We start from the raw sequence: 21,678 nt of genomic DNA on the forward strand, positions 1-21,678 counted from the left end.
ACTACGCTATTCTTCCCATTTCTACTTGAATCCTTCTCTCCAAAACAACTTTTGGATCGAATGTATAACCCATTGCTTGTAGCATAAATATATACCGGATATGATTTAGAACAAGTTGCGTAGACAGTCATATCTTTGGTAAGATCGATAAATCCAGTTAGAAGTTTAATTGTGGGTAACGATTTTGGAAATTTAAAATTGCTGAATAGCATTCGGAATAGATGAAGTAGTTTGTATGTAACGCTGACAGTCAAAAACTGTATTTGGAGTGAGTACAAAACAACAAATAAATAAGTAAGTGGGCACTTGTGGTTTTCTTGGGTGATTGTTTTTTTTTTTTTTTTTTTTTTTTGTATGTAATCTTGGGTGATTGTTTTGATGGGCTACGATTGTTTTAATAAAGTAACAAATGTTTATTGCAAAATTTAAGCCTACCTTTTTTTATGATGAATTTTTCACTATTACCATTCAAATCATCTAGCATCCTAAGAATTTCATCGGTTCAACATGTCTCATTGCTGCTTTCGACATTAACCTGACTTTCATTAAGATGATCATTTGAGTTAATGCTGTAATATTGGTCAATGATAAAGCCTTCTTCATAATCGCACTCATCATCTTGAAACATTATTCAGCATCATGTTATCAATACTTTTATGCATGTACCTGAAGAGTAATCATCTTGAAAATGGTTATAGATTTGAGTAGAACTGATATAAACAAGTGCAAACTCTACCTCAATAATAGATGCGCTCAAACGTGAAAAATATTAGCGGGTTCCTACTACGGTTTCATCTATTATAATTCCTGTTAGTATATTATAATTTGTTACAGGTAAATATCTGATGAGGGTTACACACTTGTTTCTAGTTCATGCAAACCCCTTTTGGAAGCTGCCGCCTTTTGCTATGACTCCTCGCACTGTTGTTTTTTGGCATGTCGTGTAGCAGTATTGATTGTGATTGAGCAACTACCACACTTGTTGCAATGGCAAATTTTAGTCATTTTTTTTCTGTAGAAGAAGACATTATGATAGCTGGTGGAATTCGTACCCGGTTTTCTTACTTTATAGGTATGGTTGTATGGAAGTCTGAAACCTCATTGTATGTAACACCAGTTTCCATTCTCAACCTTTTAACCGGATCACATTCATTTTCAGCCACATATTGTTATAAATAGTTTGAATCTCCTTACGCGTTTTTCACTGCTTTCGCCTAACATTCGTTTCTTTAACTAAAAAATGCCATTAATTTCTTTACTTAAAGAAAAGTTTGCAACTGCACCGATACAAGATCGAGAATCTGTCGTTTCGAATTTGGCATCTGCTAATACAGAAGATGCGAAGTACTACAAGGGTCTCATTATACTTCAAAAATTATATGATGAAGTCATGATACAAGAAGAACCATCAAAAGTCAGAGAGGGAACCGACACCGAAATTGCTCTTTTAAACGAGATGCAAAGCCATCTAAACACAATCACAATCAGAGATAAAAGATTTAGAGAACTTAATACTCGATTTCACCTTTTAATTTATCCTTTTGAGGCTACCAAGACAATTGAATTTATTAAAAATGGGCTGCGCTTGGACTTGGTGACACAGAAGCAGGAGCAACAGCAAGCCAAAAAGGAAGATTTACCGGTGAAGGCCACCAAATCTGTTCTTGACAACAACTTAATTGATGGCAAAAATTTATTAAGAGAAAGCATTGAAAACTTCAAATGTAATGGTGATATCGATATTGACGTATTAGCTTTTCCGGTTATTAAGGATATCATGGCGGAGCAAGATCCAATGGCTGCTGATACAGAAATTGCCCTTTTAAAGAATTTGTTTATGCACCCGACAGAGGATATTTTTGGAAATGATATTCTAGACAGATTGGTCCGACTTTGGAAGCTGCAAAACACCGAGAATTATCAAAAAGCTAATGAATGGGAATTGGAAAACTTACCATTTAACAACTTTACCTTGTCTCAGTTAAATTTTCTGATCGAATGCGCATCAGATATTGTTCTCTTGGTACCAAATTTCGTACAGGCATATATTGAAAAGTTGATACCTGTACAATATTACAGTAAATACTCTTGCGGAGAATCCATTACATATTGGGATGACGATGAAAATATTTTGCACCAATATTTATGCCACCTGGAAGAATTCAGTCAAAAGCTATCTGATATTTATTTTTATTTTAAAACTGCCGTTAAGTTTTACCTACTGCGTGTTGATATTATAAGAAATGATTTTAAAGAAACCAGCTTAATCCAGTAAGTATCAAGATTCGGTACGGCTTTTATGTAAATATATTAACTGTCATTTTAGATTTCTGACAGGAGCATCTACCAAAGCTATTGTAGCATCACCCATTCCTTCAAGACTTCAGAATTCCTTTATTTCCAACAAGACATATGGAGATTCTAGTAGCAATAACGAGGCCCCCAATGTTCAACTTGATATCCCTCTTTTATCGTATCATGATATCACCGAAGAAGACAAACTCTTGGTCATTAAAGAGTATCTCATGGGATTGATCACCCAAGAAAAGCTTACGGTGTCAATCGAGTCTCTTGGAGCCTATATGGATTATCACAACGTTTTAAAGCCACTTTATTTGGAGCTTATGTTAAAACTTTCCCCCAAAACACAAGATTCCTGGAGTATTGCTTTGGGTGCCGAAAAATATGAAAATTTGGTGACCGAGTCATTTGTCAGTTTTGCGCCTTCAACATTAAATGCATCGATTAAAAGAAAGCCTGAAGATACTATCAATCTTGTTGTCAGAACAAAAAATGTGCAGCACATCTCGATACGTGTATTTCAAATTAACATGGAAAACTATTCTCGTCTACACATGGATGGTACAGAAAAGACGATTGCTGATAAAAATAACAACATTGACTTAGATGGTCTATGCCCTACTTGGGAAAAGGATATATATCTTAATTCAGGGCCAGCTATTAGAGTGAAGACAAGCAATTTCGTATTCGGTGAGGAGGGTTTTGGTCCCAACGTTTTCAAGGGTCGTGGTCTCTGGGTCATTGAGTTCGTCGGAAATAAAAATCAATGTAGAGCTATTATTCAAAAGGTAAGTTGGCATAGTATGTATGTTATATATATATATATACTGAATTGTTACACATAGGGCTACTTAAGACATGTAATCCAGGAGTCTACTGCTGGCCACGTTGTTAAAATTTTAGATGAGCGCGGTGGATCAATCGTGAACCCTAAAATTTGGTGTGGTAATCAATACTATCAGGTATATTTTTACGGTTTATAAGTTTACATGTTGTTAATACTTGCAAATTTAATAGGCGGACCAGTTTAATAATATCGTAATTCCGTATCTGGCATCTGAAGATGACATAAAGGCGAAAAAAATACTTTTGATATCAGAATCGGATGAATTCTGCGAGCCTGTTAGTTTTTATCATTTAGCAGAAAAGTATCAACTAAATGCTGATTTCTATGTTAATCCAGAAATGATCTCATTTAACAAGAAAGCCACTGTAAGTCTATCAATCCGAAATAATTGCTTAGGATATTAACAAGTTTTGAACATTTTTAGGTTGTTGTTAATCCAAGATTGACAGTAAATGGTGTCTCAGCTCCACTCTCATTATTGGAAGATACGTCTTTATGTGTTGAGTGCACCAATGTAGATGGTGTAAAAAACAGCACCTCTTATCAAATGTTTAACCAAACAAGTGATTCAATTTACTTTACTTTTATGGTTCCCGAACGATGTAAGTTATTTTGACTTAATTTAAAAACTAATTGACTGACCCTTTTTTTTTTTTTTTTTTTTTTTTGTATGCAGTAACAACACTTAATTTTATCTTGAGTACGAAGATTAAATCGTTAAACAATCAAGCACAATCAATGAATGTCCAACACAATATTACTTATAGCACGCCTTTAAACAAAAGCGGAGTACCTGCAAGCGTTCATTTAAAGAAAGAAATTGACGACAACTATTTTATCTATGCCTTTGGAACTAATGGCGAACCTAAGAACGACTATGAAATCTCCATCAAATTAAAGCATGCATTTATACAATACCGACAAGTCGAAGTTACTCTGAAATCTAATGCAGAAGGATACGTTAACTTAGGAAAATTAGCAAACATTCAATGGATCGAGTATTCTAACACTCAAGGAGCCTATAAGCAATGGACTATAAATAATGACAAACAAGGTCTTTTACCTCCGGCGATTTGTGTATCAGCAGATACACCCTTCAATGTTGCTTTCCTTACCGCTTCAACTTCTGACTCGCTTTACTCCTTGTATAAAATTGGTGTTAGAGAGTAAGTTGATTTTTATACAAATTAAGCGTTTACAGGTCGATTAATTAAATATTTTAGAACGTTGGTTGAGAACATGTCAGCTTTTATTAAAAGAAACGACAATCACATTTCAATCTCTAAATTACCCGAAGGTGAATATATGCTTTATCTTGGTTCAAATGTGGAAGGCCGGAAGCAAATCAAATGCTCTGTAATTTTCAGCCAAATTGATTTCAACGCCAACAATACTGCTTCGAACGAAAACAACATCAATGATTATGTTTGGCGCAATTGGATTATCGGTAAAAATACCTATGCCAAACAAAACGGTATCGTGTTACAAAAAGCTTTGAAAATATCAGATATACATGCAGATGATGACAACAAGACCGTTATAATCCAGTTGCAAAATTGGTCATCAAAAGCATTTGTTGTGGTGACCACTAGCACTTTTGTTCCTACTAGCTCAGAATGCTTAACAGTTCTTATGAACAACCGCTCTTTAGAAAGACCATTTGTTCACGATAACAACGTTACTTCTAGATCATTATTTCTGAATGATAAGCAACTTGGCGAAGAGTATCAATATGTCTTAAATCGTGCAAGATCTGAGAAATGGGCCGGTAGTAATTTGACTAAACCAAGTTTATTAATGCATCCAAAAGTAAGTTGACATGCTGATTATTTGTATCATAATTTTAATTAAAATCAAAACAGAAAAACGCATCAACAGTATCTACATCAAGAATTCTGGAATCTGTAATAACAAAAAGTGATAATCTTGCCAAGTTTAGCTTCAGCAAGAGGAAACAAGGTGTTCATTTTGATGGCTTACGGTGCGGTGGAAATCAGACAATGTTTAATTCTAATGAATCAAGTTTATCATTTTTAAATCACAGTTCGCCTGTGCTTGTTCTCCCCATACCAAACGATGGAAAAATAACTATCGCTCGTGATGCTCTTGGTTTTGGCGGTGACTTTTTGCAAGCTATTGCTATATCAGGAGACCAGGTAGTTTCAAGAACTGTAGTTCTTTCCCGTATGCCCGACTCTCCACTATTTCAGTACAATGATCTTCGTCAAAAGATAAGCAGCAACAAAGCTCTGATCCGTTCTAAAGTTGTTAAAACCCTTCAACCGGACGAAAAGCTATCTATCAGTACAGACGAATTTGAGACTATTGATAGTTTTGAAAAACTGTGTGACACAATTAAGAATATCTCTTTTGTGAGTGAATTCAGCAAAGAATACGAATTCCTTCAAAGCTGGACTAAATTTGATGGAGAGCAAAAACTTAAATCATATGAAGAAAGGGTATGCCACGAGCTGAATATATGGCTGAAACATAAAGACCCTATTTTCTTCAAAGATTATGTAAAACCCGCGATCAAGGTAACCATTTAAGATAAATCCGTAAATTTTAGCAATGTATTAATGTGTTATTAGTGCAAAGTTCAAAAATCTTTTGTGGATCTTTATCTTATAGACGGGGATCTCTCGGAATATAGTAGTGACATTTGCAAGTTTGAAGAATTAAGCGTTGCTGAAAAGGCTATACTTGCCACAACTCAGTCTACAGAGGTTTTGAAAACTATTTTAAGATCGTTTAAAGAAAGCTTTGATGAAAAAATGGTGGATACTCGGTCTGATACAATCTTCGACTCAATTATTTCTGGTAGTTTACTCAACATTTCGGCCGATGCAATCGATGAAACTTCAAGTAGTACATATTCTGTCATGCCAATGTCTTTTGCATGTGGTTCGTCACCCATACCACCGTCATATTCACCGACATTAGCATCATATTCACCCTCATCACCAGCGTATTCACCCTCATCACCGGAATATTCACTCAATTCTTTTGGATCCCCCTCAAATCTTAGAGCTAGAGGTAATACAGCTTTGTCTGGCCAGATGTCTGAACGTGTTTTATCAGCCGGACAAAATGAAGGCCCTCTTGATGATAATGACGAAGAGTTCCAAGCAGCTGCCAAAGAATTACGAGAGAAAGCAAAACAACTTCAAAGCAAAGTTGTTTATGAATTTACTGAACAAACAAGTGAATGGATTGAAACTGACTATTACAATCGGCAAGATAGTATTACAATCAAACAATTCTGGATCGACTACCTTGAACACCATTTACATTGTAGAGAAGAGCAAGAAAAATTGTTTTTGACCCAGAATTTTGTGTATTGTATCAGCAATATGACTGAAATATTCTATGTTCTAAGTTTAATGGACCTTCCCTTCCGATCCGAAGTAAATTGGACAAAAAAAAATACAACAAGTAATGAAGATAAAAGCAGCAACAACGAAATTCAGATTTCTATTGAGGCATCGCCCGATCACGCGTTAATGGTCTTTTATCGAACTCTAATCGAAAGTAAAATGTCATTTTCATCTACAAGTGGAAATAGCGATAACAACTTGATGCTAGGACAAGAATTATTCGTATTCGATGAAAGCACACCCATTTATTCTGAAGAATGTATCAAAGTTAATCCTCTGACAACTTCGCTGAACTCGTTAATCGAGTATGGAAGCCATGTTATTATCAGCAACGCTTCAAGTAAGACTTTAACCTGCCAAGTCACAGTTCAAATACCCACCGGCGCTGTACCTTGCAAAACAACCCCTTATTGTAAATCCAAAACAATCTCTATCGATGCTTATTCAACTTGGCATGAAGTTACAGGTACTTTTTATTTCCCATCTGCAGGAGAATTCACCATTGTTCCTGTTACTGTGTCCTCACTATCCGGAGACAGGCTTCTCGGGAAAATTGAAGCAATTGATGTAACCGTCACAGCAAAAAATTCCGACAATGTTGATAATCACGACTATACTAATCAGCCACAGTCTTTATCGTCATGGTCAGTACTTGCCAGCGCTGGATCAAACGCAAGTGTAGTATCATTTCTCGAAGTTTATAAAAAGTTGGATCGAATTGACTTTGGCTTGATTGAATGGAGAATGAAAGAAAAGTCCTTTGCTCGTCAAGTATTTAATGTTTTGTCTCAACAGCGTCATTTCTTTTCTGCGCAGCTTTGGAAGTATGGTGTATATCACCAATTCGATGATATAATTCGAGACTTATTGCACTTCAACAGTAGTAGCTTGTTGAGCAATGTAGGACAGACTTTTGAATCTCCCTTAATATGCAGAAAACGAGAGGACCATACTCAAGTTTTTGATTATTATCCACTACTTAATGCCCGTGCTCATCCATTAAACCCCTCCTCACATGAAATATTGAACAAGCAATTCTACAAGCAGTATGATACTTTTCTCACATATCTGAGTCAGCAAACAAATCAGCCCTCTAATACCGATCTTATCATATTAACAACTTACTTTATATTGCAAGATCGTATTGGTGATGCACAATCTACATTTAGCCGTATTAAATTTGATGGTAATAGCATAGATTGTCAGGTTCAATTTGACTATATCAATGCTTATTTGAAGACCCGAATCCCTGTAACTGATCAAATGGAGCTCCAGATTCAAGATCTTAATTCAGTGAAGGAAATTGCCAGCAAGTACAAAACTTTTGGTAGCCTGAAATGGAGAAAGTTATTTGCTGAGTTACACGAGTTTGTATGTGAAGTAGAGCAAGGAGATTCCGATATTGTTGTAGGTTCGTCTCAAAGTACAAGAAGAATTCAATCAAAACCTGTACTTGAATTCGAAATTGATCAGCGTCAGCAGGAGCTAGTATTGCAATTTGCCAATTTAAAACGTATTGAAATCAATTATTACGAAATGAATATTGAGGCCATGTTCTCTACTAACCCATTTATGAATGATCGTATGACATCTTCGCTGACCAGTGCCAACTTTACCTGGGTCAAGCCCAGCTTAACATCGCAAGTTGATTTACCTGAAAAATCTGCAGCTGCAACCGAAAACAACGAAGATAATGATTATAATATGATTGGTGTTGGTCAAGTCAACTCTGTCCAAACATTAAATGTTCCAATTCCAGGCGGCAACAAAAATGTATTTGTGGAAATCTCAAGCGTGGGTACACAAAGCGTTATAAAGAGATGCCAAGCTTATTTTTCACACAAACTTTATGTGCATATCGCTGAGTCTTTTGGTATTGTCCGTGTTTTAAGTGGAGAAACAAAGCGTCCTTTAGCTGGTGTCTATGTTAAAACGTATGCAAGATTGAAACAAAATCAAAAGGTACACTTCTGGAAAGACGGCTACACTGGACTCAATGGTGTATTTGATTACATCAGTGTGACAGAAGGCAATGCTTTAATGGGAGGAAGCGAGGCAAATCTTAAGGATTTAATGTATAATGAAATCGACAAATTGAGTATTTTGATTATGAGTGCCGACGAAGGTGCTGTAGTAAAAGAAGTGTACCCCCCATTGAATTGATATTTCAAATAAAGTTCCTTTTTTTACGGTCTATTTATTTCGTTTAAGTACGATGCAGGACATTAACTCCGAGATTATAGCCCTCTGATTGTTTTTATCACGTTTCATGCGGTCTTATCAAGTCTATAATTTTTTTACTGTTCAGCAAAAAGAGCCTGTGCTCAAAATAAGCGGACTTCAATTTCTTAAAAAAAATAACTGATGTTACAAGGATTTTTTAAATTAAAAATTATACTAATCCTAGAATAATATTCTGAAGCTAGCAGTAGCATTTTTTGAGAGTTTTCATATAGTTTTAGGCTTACAATAAGAATACTTGCTGTCCGAATGCTCTGTAACTAAATATAATGGAATTACGCCAATAAAAGGAACACACAACATGAAATCAACCCCTTATATCTTTTCGTCTGATGTACTAAAATATTATAAAGCTGTGTAAGGTAATACAGTAAAAGCCGTTGTATGACTATATTTTAGTTATAAATACAGCAAAATTAGTCATTTATGGTAAATAAATACCCGGACTCTCGCATCAGATAATTTAATTTCTCTTTTAGGTCATTTATATTTGATGTAGTTCGAAATCAGATCTTTCTCTCTTTTTTTCATCTATTATTTTTGTTTTTGAACGATGTCCATATCTAGCAAAAAAATTGTAGTTGATGAAGAGCCTTATATAAAAGATGACTCGAGCTACATTTCGAAGAATTATCCACAAATTGAAAACGAGAAAGTAGACAGCTCTAGTACAGTAGAAGATCAACTTACAGCGCAAGAAGCCGGAGATGCGGCTTTGGCCAATGCCCCTTGGCAATACAAACTGATCGCATTAGTCACAGCCTTGTTGTTTCCACGTAAATTAGATGCAAAGTTACTATGATTAGGTTAAATTAACTCGTACTTTAGTTGGATCTCATTTTTCTACTAGTGCCATTAGTGCGATGAAAGGATCTATAAAATCGGTGAGCAGATATACTTGCTTAGTATAGAAAATACTATGACGTAAAAAGTACTTATCCGCCTTTTTTTTTTTTGTTTGTCAAATAGAACCTCAATATTAATAATACCCAATATGGTGTGCTATCGTCGTCTGTTTCCATCATTAACACCATTTTTCCCATTGCTGGTGGTGTATTTATTGATATGTTTGGTTCCGTATGGGGAACGCTTGCTATCAATCTTGTTGTTATCATAGGAAGTCTTTTAACCGCCATTGCAGCTAAATATAACTCGTATGGATTAATGGTTGCTGGACGTGTTATATTTGGTATTGGGTCTGGTTTAATTGTTACTATGCAAGAGTCAATTTTATCAAAATGGTTTCGTACACAGAATTTGTCTATTGCAATTGGTTTACAGCTTTCTGTCAGCAGATTAGCGACTTTTTTGGGCACACTTGTAGCTAACCCTATTGCTGTTAGAACAGGTGATTGGGTTTGGTCGTTATGGCTTTCCTTTATTATATGTTGCTTCTCTATCCTTATGAATTTAGTCTATGCTCTTATTGTAAGACACTTGCGTAGACCCGTTGATCCAATCACTGGAAAAGCCGCTGCTGCTCTAACAAAGGAGGATCTTTCAAAGATAAAATCTAGAAAAGCATTCCATTGGAAGAGTTTGCTGAAATTCCCGACCATCTACTGGCATATCCTTCTTATTGAATTTATTTTCGCTGCTGTTTGGTCATCTTTCCAGACCATTAGTACCGAATTCGTTACGCTTCATTTTGGTGTGGCTAATAAAGTACTAGCAGGCTATACAGCCAGTGCCTCTCAAAGTATCCCTATTGTTGCTACTCCCGTTCTCGGTGTAATCATGGATATGTTTGGTTTAAGAATAGCAATTCTATTGTTATCAGCTGTTTTCTTAATTATAAGTACTGCTTTGCTTGGATGGACATTTGTCAATGCTACTGTGGGTATGGTGTTTTATAGTATCTCCCTTGCTTTTGGTCCTATTGGTATGATTACGTCCATTGGTATGATACTACCCTCTGATTATATTGGAACTGGTCTGGGCTTATACAAGGCGTCCAATAATATCGGTACCACTATTCTGGACATCATAGTGGGTGTTGTTCAGGATCATACAGCTGGTCAGGCCTATACAGGTGTTATGATTTTGTTTCTCACTCTTGCGTGTATTGGTTTTGTTTTAATTGCTATGTTATGGGGGTCTCAGTATTACTTTTACGATAACCTATTAGAAACAGGCCGTAAAACCCGAATTGTCCGCATGGAAGAAAGAAACTCCCGCGAAATCGCATTGAATAAGCAAGGATTAGATTCATATAATGACACCAAGATTAGGCCTTTAAATTATGTCTATGTCGGTCTTTTTATCATTTGCCTCCTGGTCGCTTGGGTTTTATTCTTTGTTTATGCCGCAAGTGGAAAAATTGCAGCTTAAACATATTACCCCCTTTTTTATTACACTTACATTACTATATAATTCTTACACTATCATTCCTCTATTATTAATAATTCCATCACCGTAGAAATAAAATAAATGACGTTATTTCCCATCATTTTTTTAAATACTGTAACGATCAAAGTATTATAATTATAAATGTGATCCCATGCATTTAAATATTTAAAAAAAACAAAGTAATCCATTACCGTCTCTGCGTATTTTGCATTTCATACCAATAGTTATAAACACAATTATTCGGAACCTGTGACTTATTGCCATATTATCAACATGAACCAAAATATATTTGCCGAATTACTTTCATAATTAAACAGACTTCAGATACGCATGAGGGGTAAAAGACTAAATTCATAGAAAGAATCCCGACATGGATATCAGTTTTATTTTTTGTGCAGTGTTTACACTGTGATACAGACCTAAAACTACAGAGCCAACATCAGTTTTCAAAAAACAGCCTCTGTTCCTATATTTTCAATTGTATTATTTTTATATGGGTTCTCAGGAGCAATATTATATTGCTCAACACCAGACACATGCTGATCGTAGGTGAAGCAAAAAAGCTTTCTGTAAAAAAATAAATTATTTAAAGTCCATTTGTTGTTCCTCTTTTCCTCTTTTTTTAAAACAACGGCCATAAAATAATGAGTTGTCAACAAGAAATCATTAAAAAATTCTGTAGTTCGCACTTAGACCATCAAGTGCATATACCGAAGATAAGATCGACAGTGAGTTTCAGATTCCCCGGTGCTTTTAAACCAAACCCATTTAACCTATTTCTTTCCAGCTTTACGTGAAATCTTTAAAGACATTTCAAGAATTACATGAAAAGTAAAACGAGTCGCGATTCTGTTTATCAAATTTCTTTCATTAACTATTTTGAATAGACCATCAGTAGACACACTTTATGATTACGCCAAAAAGTATTCCAATGTTCTAAAAGATCAAATCCAATCAGTCGAAAAGGTAATTCTGTGTTTGAAGTTTGAAATTGTAGCCTGTTTGGCAGCGCGTTAACGATATTAAAAGTACTATGGAACTGAAGCAACAAAAGAAAGACACATGTATCAACAACTAGAGAGAATATGGGATTTATGCCAAATTCTGTATTTCCCAGAACCCGCCCAAGTTGACACCGAAACACTATTGATGGATTGGTACAACAATGCTTATAAACGTAAATTTTAAGGATACGCACCTATATTTTCTCCTACAAACTAACCCTTTTTTTCTCTTGCTCATAGCATATTTGTTCGAATTTGACAGACAGAGTATATTTTTTTGTAAATCAACATTCGACCACCCCGATTTCTGGCCCTATGCGATACGATTGATACTTTTTGGTCGGTTGGAGCAACTTTCAATATTGTTTTCACACGTGTTGAAGGACACTGAATTTCAGCTTCATTGGGATTTATTAGAATTTATGCAGTGTTTAAAAGAATTGACATGTCATGGTATTCAACATTTAAAATCGCAACACACAGAGTTGCAGCAACTCTTATCGAGATTATGTCACATTCAAAATTCATCACATGCCGAAAATTTGAAGGACGTGGTATCACTTCTAATGGGCGACGAAAAAGTTACTCTACAATATGCAAAGGACGATATTCAAGCTTTTATCTCATCCAGATTTTACCAAAAAGACGAAAAAAACCAAATCAATTCATGATGATGCCAATTTTTTTTTCAAGAAACATGGTAATGGTGATGCGAGTATCAGGCTGTTTCTTGAGGGACGGATCTATGAGGCCACCGAAGCTTGTGCAGAGTATGATTGGTGGCTCATTGCTCATTTAGTTGATTTGTTAAACATGAAAGATATGATGAATCGGTCTCTATATTACACGCTTGAGGACGGTGCTACGTTGACAATGGGGGCAAGGGAATATTTCATATTGACATATGCGTCTAACTTGAACAACCAGTTTGGGTTATGGGAAGAATCGTTCACCTATCTTATGACATGCGGAGAGATCGGAAAGGCTGCGGTTATAGAGGTAAATATTGATCAATTACTTGACATTTAGAACAAAAAATTTGACACCTTCATAAATAGCATTTAAGGAATATGGATTTCCAAAACGATGATAAAAAATTAAATGATGTCGTCAATTTCTGTATCGAATACTCAATGAAGAACGATGGACTTGTGTTGTTTGAGGTATGTGCTTCTGAAAGATTATAATTAAAAATAAAAGTTTAGTCTTGTCTAAAAAAAAAAGGTGGTTATCATAGGAAAAAGCGTCACGCTGTCTAGAGTCGAAACAATACAAGCAAGCATTAGAATACTATAGTCAAGCAGGGAAATATCAATATCTGGATCATGTATTCAATTCTGTCCTGGAAGACTTTATTCACACCGGTCAATTATATGATATCCGGTCATTTGTCCACACGAATGATTATAAAGGAATCCATTATCTTATATAGAGATATTTGGCATATCAACGCATTATTCTCACTCGAGAAGTACCAAGAAGCGGCTGATACCTTTAAAGCATTACTGTCATATGATTGTATTCCAAGACTCATGATGCCTGTTATCTTTGCCGAAGGATGGAAAATAATAGATAGAAGAGTACATTTCAACCTAAATGATTTATTAATTATGAAAACTATGTGTCAAGATCTATGGAAGTTGTATAAACCGGAGGACTTTGGTTGGTATCATTATTACAAGTGCAATGGTTATAACATCGATGGAAACGATGGGGATATCACCAATGATGTCCTTACTCAAGATATGTCTGAGTTCTTTGATACAGCTAGTATAATTATTACAAGGGCTATTGATGTATTTGAAAAAAGCTAAATATGCAATAAAATGTTAAAATTATATGAGCTTAGGTGAACATTGATTGGTTTCTTTTCTTTTTTTCTTCAAAAAAAAAAAAATGATGAAAGTATATTGATAATCAAGGAACTGCCACTGTTGCTAAAATTGCAAGATGTCATGTCTTTCTACGTACGCAACATCGTAACTCCGGACTTCGATATCAATTTTGTGTAAAAGACTGATGCAAAAATGGAGCATGTCAACTTCAGAAATATTGATGACGCTAATAACAATTAAACAATAGTCAAACCTTTTCAAATTTTTAACGGGTACTACAGAAAACCAAAAGAAATAAATCTCTGAGCACAGATGACAATTTATGCGAGACCACTTTTGCCTTCGAATATAAGAAAAAGTGCTTAAAATGCTATATAAGCACAAATAAGTATTTCGCTATAGAATTTTAAGTTGAATAGTAATTTATTTCTCTTGAAGATCATTTTTATTTGTTAACTGAAACGTCAATAATCTTGCTACAGGCAGAAAACAGAGCCTGTTCATTCTGAAAAATGGTTAGATAAGGCAAGAAAAGGATATTATCGATTATGATTCCCGCTTCAAAACTGGAAGTCCATGATTTTAGAAAGAAGAAATCCAAACTTGGAACAGGTCGCAATGAGTTTTTTTTGGGGGGTCAAGCAATGACAGAGGCATTTAAAAGCTCTGCAGTAATCTAATGCAACACCGTGTATGCTTTATTTAATCAATGTCAAGAAACAGTATTTAATGGCGTCTTGAAGGCTAATCTTATGAAACCCTCGTAATTCACGAAACCAATAACTTTTTATTCTCTAGCAGGTATTTCAAAGTTATACATAAACAAAAGCTATGCACTCCTTACTGTTACTCAATTGAATATCATCAATATTTTCATTTAAATCGATGTCTTATTTTGAAGTACAATTTCTTATAACGAACATGGAGATCCTCTTTGTTGACACCGGGTAGCTGCCAGCGTTACCTTTTGAAGACCATAGATATAGTCGGTATCAAACCCTCCCCCACCCCTCTATTTTTCTGACAGGTTGTTGAGATAGGCTTAACTATAGTTTATTTTAAAAGAGTAAATCCTCTTTGCCGCCATTTCTTCCATTTGCTTTTACGGTATCAGCATCCATTCCCAACACAATGACCTTTTTCAATCTATCTAGACGATCTCTTTGAATTTGCAACAACTCCTCCATATCCTCTTCATCAATATTCTCTGTATTTAATCCCTGCTTCTGTTGCTGTTGGGAATTATTTGCCTCTACCATGGTTGTATCATCTAAAGAAAGGGACACATCCATATGAGAAGAATCGAAATCCATATCGGTATCCATGGCTTCAGGGTGTTGTTGATCTTCCTCTGATTTTTCAGCCAATTGTTTTTCTTTGGCTAGATTATCCGCTTTGACCTGAATCATCTTTTGTTGCCACTCTAACTGTAAAACACGCTTGGATTGTTCCTAGGAATATGGGAGTTTAGAATGGAAGGAGACGGAGGTGGCAATTCAAGGCACGTTTTTTCTTACCAAGATGAAATAGATTTGATCGCACACGGTTTCGAAATCTTCACATTTTTCTAAAAGCTTATCGTTTAATTGAGGAGGTGTCTGAAACGATGTTGCCTCAAGTTTACTATTTAAAGACAAAACTTAATAAATGAAGGGGCAAGTTGAATTGTCTGATTTACTTTTCTCTGGTAGCAGCAAAATGATCAAGGATGCGTGCTGCTTGTTCCAGAATGTCCTAATTTCACTTTAGTCTACTTTCTGCGCGCAGAAATAAAAAAAACGTACATTTCCCAGCAACTTGTTTAACGTGAGTATTTCATTCTGAAGAGGTCTTTGAATGACAGTTTGTGTTGGTTGAAATCGAGGAGGCATTTTGCAAGACCAGAAAAAAAAAAGACCGTTTGAGTTTAAAAACTTCTGGAGGGGCTCTCTTTCATCTGGGACTAAAAAAGTGCTTTACATTCTACACATCTGAATAAAATTTAACTTGGATTTCCATGTGCAAGACATTTTAATTTATGTAATGCTCCCTGTAAAACAATAGAAATATGTGTGCTTTAACCATCACAAGTAGTCATCTTCAAAAGGTATATCGACAACAATCGTCATTCTGAATAAAAACGGGTTCATTGTTTACATTAGAAACCACATATATGGAACGAGTGCCACTCATTTTATGCAATAAATAGAATGAGGTTACACGTAGCTCCTGATTACAATGTAATATCCAATGCATTTGATTAGACAGAAAGGATTGATTTGCTCGTAATGATTAGTTCACAATAAACAAATAAAAAGTGTGTTTATTGTAAGAGCATGTAGTATTAAATATTAGTGTTTTATAAAGTAGTAAGTTAGTCTAGAGAAAGCTAAATAGTAAGGAAAAAAAAAAAGTGATATACAAAGGGTTTCTATTGGTTGGTTCGTTGTTGTAAAGGAACACCAGATGCAATGACTGGTTCCAAATTTGAGTTTTGAGCAGAGGATTCATTTTGCACTGTGGTGGATACATTAGAATGCGTTACGACTCCTTTAGAATTTAGCACTGGTTGTTCTTTAATCTCGTATACTTCTTCAGCGTATTTACGTCTTGCAATGTAACTACGTTTATGTGTTAGTATTTATGCCATTGCGGAATAATAATAGAATTGAGGGTGTTACCTTTTATTATGTGGTCTACAGAGAACATACAACATATTCTTGAATGGATTGCCCAAATCGAACGGATGATGATCAAAGGGGTTTGACCCCGACCGAATCTATTAATAAAAATTATAAAGTTTATAAGTAAAAAACGAATACTCCTTAAAAGAAAAAGATATATACCTGTTCATGGGTTGTGATGCCTCTCATGATTAAGATACAATGATAAAAAGTCAAACCACAAATAGGAAACAGCAAGATCAAACAAATCAATGCGACAACAAAACTGACAGGTGCTTCAGCGAGAGCCTTTTCAAAGGATTTGTCAGTTGTTTCCAGACAGAGAATAATGACATGCGCCAAAGAGAAAGCAATGATGTAAGAGCAAGATAATGTGCCACCTACAACAAAGGTGAAGAAGGTGGTATAGTTTCTTTTTCCAACACAATTATTGAGCCAAATACAATGGTGATCTTCATTTTCTATAATTCAGTGTTAATTATGTGATTTAATCTATAAAGGCGGTGTAATTGTCTACCTGCCTACACAATTATCACATTGTTTACAATGGCTAGCTCTGGGTGGTCTATAGATACAGCATGTTTCGCAATATTTTAAACGAATGAGTTCACCATTAATGAGAACTTCTTTGGGTAAAGGCATGTTATAATCTGACATGTTGGAATAGCGAAACCCAAATTCATCTTGACTTGCTGTGTTTAAAGGTGGACTTACACCGTCTAAATTTCTAGGAAGTATCTGAGGTATATGGTTAGTCGGGAGAATCCAAAAGAAAAATAAAATACATACTCCAGGATCAGTCCAAGAAGTCTTTAGCATGGAAGCAAATGTAATTGAAAACATGTATGCGTAAACAATGGGTACAGCGGGAGAAATGTGGTACCATAACCATGGACACCTAATAAAGGCAAGTTGTTATTAAATGAGCTTTTTTTGTTTTGTTTAGATTATTAGTACGTGAAAATGAGAAACAAGATACAAGGACCCCACAGGATGAGAAGTGATAGACAGAAGGCACCCAATGCTTTACTGGTGAGGAATCTACCGCCACAAAAAAAATAAGTATTTCCTGCATACAATTTATAATTGCGGGTATGTGTTTGACGTTTCAGTTTTATGGTTTTCGCAGTAACTTCAGTTTCTTCTTCTGGTACAGGCTGTGATATAACAACAGAGGAAGGAGTAATAGGGTTCAAAGTAATGGGAAAGTTGAAATGTTCAAAACTTTCTTCATTAGACTGATTGGCCGCCATGGCAAAAGAACGTTGAATATTCAGGTCGGGCGGTGACGACATGAAGGTTAAAGTGGTTTCAGTGGGCTCAACCTCTGACATTTTTATTATTATGGAGATGGACTGTCTTTTTATATATTGTGTGTTGCTTTTTAGAAGAATGTTTTTTTTTTCTGCTAAATAATAAAAAATAAGGAAAAGGGAAAGGTTTCGTCTAATGTTCATCAGTTTATAAATATATCTCCGCAGGGTTGGTGCTTTTGTGTACCCAAAAGTTAGGTGAATAATGAGGAAAAAGGAACGAGATCTGCAAGACTGCTTATTCGTGACCTCCCCTTAATAAATTTTTTTTCGGAAAAGATATAAATTTTGCTCGCAAAAGAATAATGAATCTTTTTTGTTTCTTTCATCTTTTTATAATTATTTTTTTATTTATTTATACATATAATTGCAACATATTTATGGTAAGTTCATCACGAGAGGGAAAGAAAGATGTCAAGTAGGATAAAAGAAGGAGTCATAGTGATGTTTTTAGCAAATTAATTTTGTTGAATTTCTTCAAATGAACTACCAAACATGATTCGAATGACACCCTGAATGACTCTTTTTATTTATTCACTTGAATTCTTTTCTTTTCTCTTTATCAATAACAAAAGATCTTTTTTATTAATCTCTTTTTTTCTATCACAGATGTTTCTTCCTTTTGGTTTTAACTTTATATTTATTTCAATAAAAAATGCTTTTATAAAAAAAAAAAAAAAAAAATGTTGTCTTTCTTTCTGTTGTAAAAACCCTTGTCATAAAAAAAATTTGTCCCCGTGAGTGAAAAAAAAAAAGCGTGTTTCCGCGGCAACGTCAAAAGTAGTTCATGTAGCTTAAACAGGCACACACTCATTTTCAGCCAACCATTTCCCTATTGTGTGATACTCTCCTTGATTGGCTTATATTTTTTTTTATTGTGAGAATTATATTTGCCACAAATCGCATTTGCCCTCTTTTTCCCCTTCTTTTTTATTTATTAAAAAAAAAAGGCCTATAATTCTTTTTTTTTGAATGCTGTAATGTCAAAAATAGTGACTGATGTTATTGAAAGAACAGACGATTACGTTTGTTTTATAGAAGAATTAAAAGCATTTCACATTCGCAAAGGGTAAACAAAATAATAGTTTTTGAGAGACACAGTTTTTTCTGATACAAAAAAACCCTCCATAGTACGACTTTACTGTCTGAACCTGTTTTAGGTGGGAAAAAAATCGATCTTCACAAACTCTATGGAGAAGTCGTTGCTGCAGGCGGTTTCGACCAGGTAAGTGCTAGGAGGGCTTATCCATTTGATAATAAAATCTAAAAAATTTTCTATATTCATATTCATAGGTCACCAAAAAACGAAGTTGGAAGCAAATTGGAGCTGTTTTCGAATTCCCTGCAACTTGCACCAACTCAGCCTATATATTAAAAGGACTCTACATTCGTAATTTGGTAAGTTTATAGTCTATTTTTAAAAAAGAACACGAGTAAAACCTAATCCACATTCAAAAAAGTTGGGTTGGGAAGAGGAACAGATTTGGTGCAAAGAATGGGTCCCCCCTGAAGAATTAAAGGGTCCTGAAGCTCATAAAGCTTCTACACTAGCTGGAAAGACTTACAAGAAATGTAAACACCGAAATCATCAGCATCATCCACAATACCAAAGCATCACCTGTAAATATACTCAAAAGGTTTTTTTTTATATATATGTATGATGGTTCCAGCGTCGTGTAACCTCTCTTTATATATAGCAGCGATTCATGAAACACCTATATTGCCAAACCAATCACCATTTAATCTAATTACAACGGACGAAGTGCATCAATGTGAGATTTCTGAGCTTCATCATCGTACACAACCCTTTGAACATGTCCATTCGATCGAATCCGATGCTAGCCGAGATTGTGTAACAGGTACGTGGTTAGAAAAGAAAAGAATACAGAAAAACTGACGAAAATAAGGCAATGAATTTGATGAGAGTACAAAGAGGAGAATGATACCTGCACTTCAATCACCGAATGCATCTGATGTTGAATGGGCTTTAAATAACATTGTCACGATATCCTATGAATGTCCTCAAAAGTTATTATTAAACGAGAATCCAGTACTTCTAGAAGCCTTATTGACCAAGGCAGATACTTGTTTACAAAACACCTTATTCAACACAGACACACCTGACAAAAAGAATGCACATACGATTATTCTCAAGATTCTGCATACCTTTCGTAATTTCTCGTTTATCGAATCCAATACACGTGTCTTTGCAGCCAGTGCTGGATTTAAACAGATGTTGATCAAATGTTTAGTCATGACAAATTCATCCCACTACAGCCATTGTATCGATATTCTAGAGAATATGACCCCATTTGTAGAATTAGGTCCCTTTGATTCCATCATCGGCTGTCTCAATAGTCTCTTGACAAATGCAACTGAACGATCCGTCATATTGGGCTCCGTGCGTGTCTTAACCATGCTCTCTTCCTCTTCCGCTTCAAACCTGCATTATCTATTACCCACTTCCACCGCCGTAGCCAACCGAATCACTCAATTCCTCATTGCCAACGATGAAGAGTTAATTGGTGTCAGTTTGGAATATCTTTACCAATACAGTCGACAATCCGTTTCCTTTGGCCAACATTTACTTTCTTTACACGGCGGTGCGGATATTGCTGTCATGGTTTCCTTATTAATGGCTCCTTGTAAATATTTTAGACCCACGTTGGTGCATACTTCTCTACACGATTCACCTCCTCAAAGGTCCAACTCCGGTGATTCCATCTTCTTTCCTCATCAACAGCAACATCAACAACAGCATCCGCATAATCATGGAAGTGTTCCGTGTGTGCCGAATCTCTCTTCCTATCAGCAATTGGATGAACCATATCGTTGTCTTGGATGGTTGAAGGATAAATTCGAGCTATCAAATGCATGTAGTGAATTATCGTTGGATGACATGTATTTACTCTATGAAATGAGGTTTGGACATGAAAAGGCTTTAAGGATGAAGGAGTTTTACACCGTGCTTCGAATCGCCTTTCCCATTGCTAATAACGGATCCTTTGTCGACGCAGTAGGATCCCCTGTGCAGCAGCAACAACAGCAAAAGGGGGCCATATTGGAAGGCACCACCATCCATGGATTGCAGGTTAAAATGTGTATTCTCCAAGACGGTACGTTAAAACTTATACCCAGCTGGGGGGAAAAAATCACTAAAAACCTACATATCTTAATAGGCTCTGAATTGATGTGTCAGTGGACCAACTGCTCAGAAAGCTTCAATGATGAACAATTACTCCAAACACATGTATTACATGACCATATACCAACGCATGAAGTGGACAGTAATTGCATGTGGATGGATTGTGATGAGGATAATGCGTTTCGGGATCCGGGCGAGTTGACAGTGCATGTGAGGGATTCGCATTTACCTGGATATATTGATACAAGCGAGGTGCAAGGTGTGGCGTTAGTGGCAGCACAGTTATTGAAGACCTTGTCAAGGAACCCTAATAGTCATGTGTGTTTCATGCCATATGAACAAGAGCTGGTCATGATGACAAGCAAAAGGCCAGCATTGACACCCTATATTCAAACCATGTTTTCTAATTTCAGGATAGCTTCTTCTTCATCCAGTTCTTCATCTTCTTCCTCCATCAACCCCAATCTGTAAATGAATTTATTATTTATTAAAACATTGCTTTAAAAAAGTGGTGTATAAAAAAAACAGATTTATATATATATGTGTATATATAATATATATCCATTTGTACCACAAATAAACAATTTCGATTAACTTGTATCT

At 35.5% G+C, this 21,678-nt stretch overlaps 6 protein-coding genes across 6 annotated transcripts; 4 read left to right on the forward strand and 2 right to left on the reverse strand.

Moving 5' to 3' along the window:
• The first annotated feature begins 1,126 nt into the window (after positions 1-1,126).
• Positions 1,127-8,796, forward strand: EV154DRAFT_462599 (uncharacterized protein). The gene is made up of 9 exons (XM_051597595.1): positions 1,127-2,271; positions 2,327-3,089; positions 3,147-3,263; positions 3,319-3,513; positions 3,573-3,750; positions 3,825-4,314; positions 4,372-4,957; positions 5,011-5,685; positions 5,740-8,796. Exons 1-9 carry the CDS (start codon positions 1,241-1,243, stop codon positions 8,686-8,688), a joined length of 6,984 nt encoding a protein of 2,327 aa, XP_051458757.1. The 5' UTR covers positions 1,127-1,240; the 3' UTR covers positions 8,689-8,796.
• Positions 8,797-9,265: 469 nt separating this feature from the next.
• On the forward strand, positions 9,266-11,217 carry EV154DRAFT_504862 (major facilitator superfamily domain-containing protein). Its single transcript, XM_051601109.1, has 3 exons — positions 9,266-9,542; positions 9,595-9,650; positions 9,736-11,217. Exons 1-3 carry the CDS (start codon positions 9,320-9,322, stop codon positions 11,095-11,097), a joined length of 1,641 nt encoding a protein of 546 aa, XP_051458758.1. The 5' UTR covers positions 9,266-9,319; the 3' UTR covers positions 11,098-11,217.
• A 500-nt stretch (positions 11,218-11,717) lies between these two features.
• EV154DRAFT_550714 (Nup85 nucleoporin-domain-containing protein) lies at positions 11,718-13,933 on the forward strand (the record flags this gene model as incomplete). The annotated part of the gene is made up of 9 exons (XM_051604942.1): positions 11,718-11,843; positions 11,903-11,946; positions 12,003-12,081; positions 12,145-12,292; positions 12,360-12,673; positions 12,813-13,118; positions 13,178-13,282; positions 13,357-13,502; positions 13,552-13,933. The coding sequence occupies exons 1-9, from the start codon at positions 11,760-11,762 to the stop codon at positions 13,931-13,933; spliced, it is 1,608 nt and encodes a 535-aa protein (XP_051458759.1). The 5' UTR covers positions 11,718-11,759.
• A 1,079-nt stretch (positions 13,934-15,012) lies between these two features.
• Positions 15,013-15,825, reverse strand: EV154DRAFT_480289 (uncharacterized protein; the record flags this gene model as incomplete). The annotated part of the gene is made up of 4 exons (XM_051598320.1): positions 15,013-15,405; positions 15,472-15,577; positions 15,633-15,688; positions 15,739-15,825. The coding sequence occupies 4 exons, from the start codon at positions 15,823-15,825 to the stop codon at positions 15,013-15,015; spliced, it is 642 nt and encodes a 213-aa protein (XP_051458760.1).
• Positions 15,826-16,207: 382 nt separating this feature from the next.
• Positions 16,208-18,034, reverse strand: EV154DRAFT_504868 (DHHC palmitoyltransferase-domain-containing protein). Its single transcript, XM_051601110.1, has 6 exons — positions 17,575-18,034; positions 17,407-17,515; positions 17,139-17,355; positions 16,780-17,078; positions 16,615-16,712; positions 16,208-16,554 (listed from the first exon to the last, which is right to left on the reverse strand). Exons 1-6 carry the CDS (start codon positions 17,949-17,951, stop codon positions 16,365-16,367), a joined length of 1,290 nt encoding a protein of 429 aa, XP_051458761.1. The 5' UTR covers positions 17,952-18,034; the 3' UTR covers positions 16,208-16,364.
• Positions 18,035-18,855: 821 nt separating this feature from the next.
• Positions 18,856-21,675, forward strand: EV154DRAFT_504873 (uncharacterized protein). Its single transcript, XM_051601111.1, has 7 exons — positions 18,856-18,999; positions 19,062-19,155; positions 19,224-19,328; positions 19,391-19,550; positions 19,628-19,789; positions 19,838-21,046; positions 21,110-21,675. Exons 1-7 carry the CDS (start codon positions 18,911-18,913, stop codon positions 21,544-21,546), a joined length of 2,256 nt encoding a protein of 751 aa, XP_051458762.1. The 5' UTR covers positions 18,856-18,910; the 3' UTR covers positions 21,547-21,675.
• The last annotated feature ends 3 nt before the right edge of the window (positions 21,676-21,678 follow it).

The sequence above is a fragment of the Mucor mucedo genome, assembly GCF_025094135.1.
Source record: "Mucor mucedo strain NRRL 3635 chromosome Unknown EV154scaffold_34, whole genome shotgun sequence".
Taxonomy (NCBI): Eukaryota; Fungi; Mucoromycota; class Mucoromycetes; order Mucorales; family Mucoraceae; genus Mucor; species Mucor mucedo.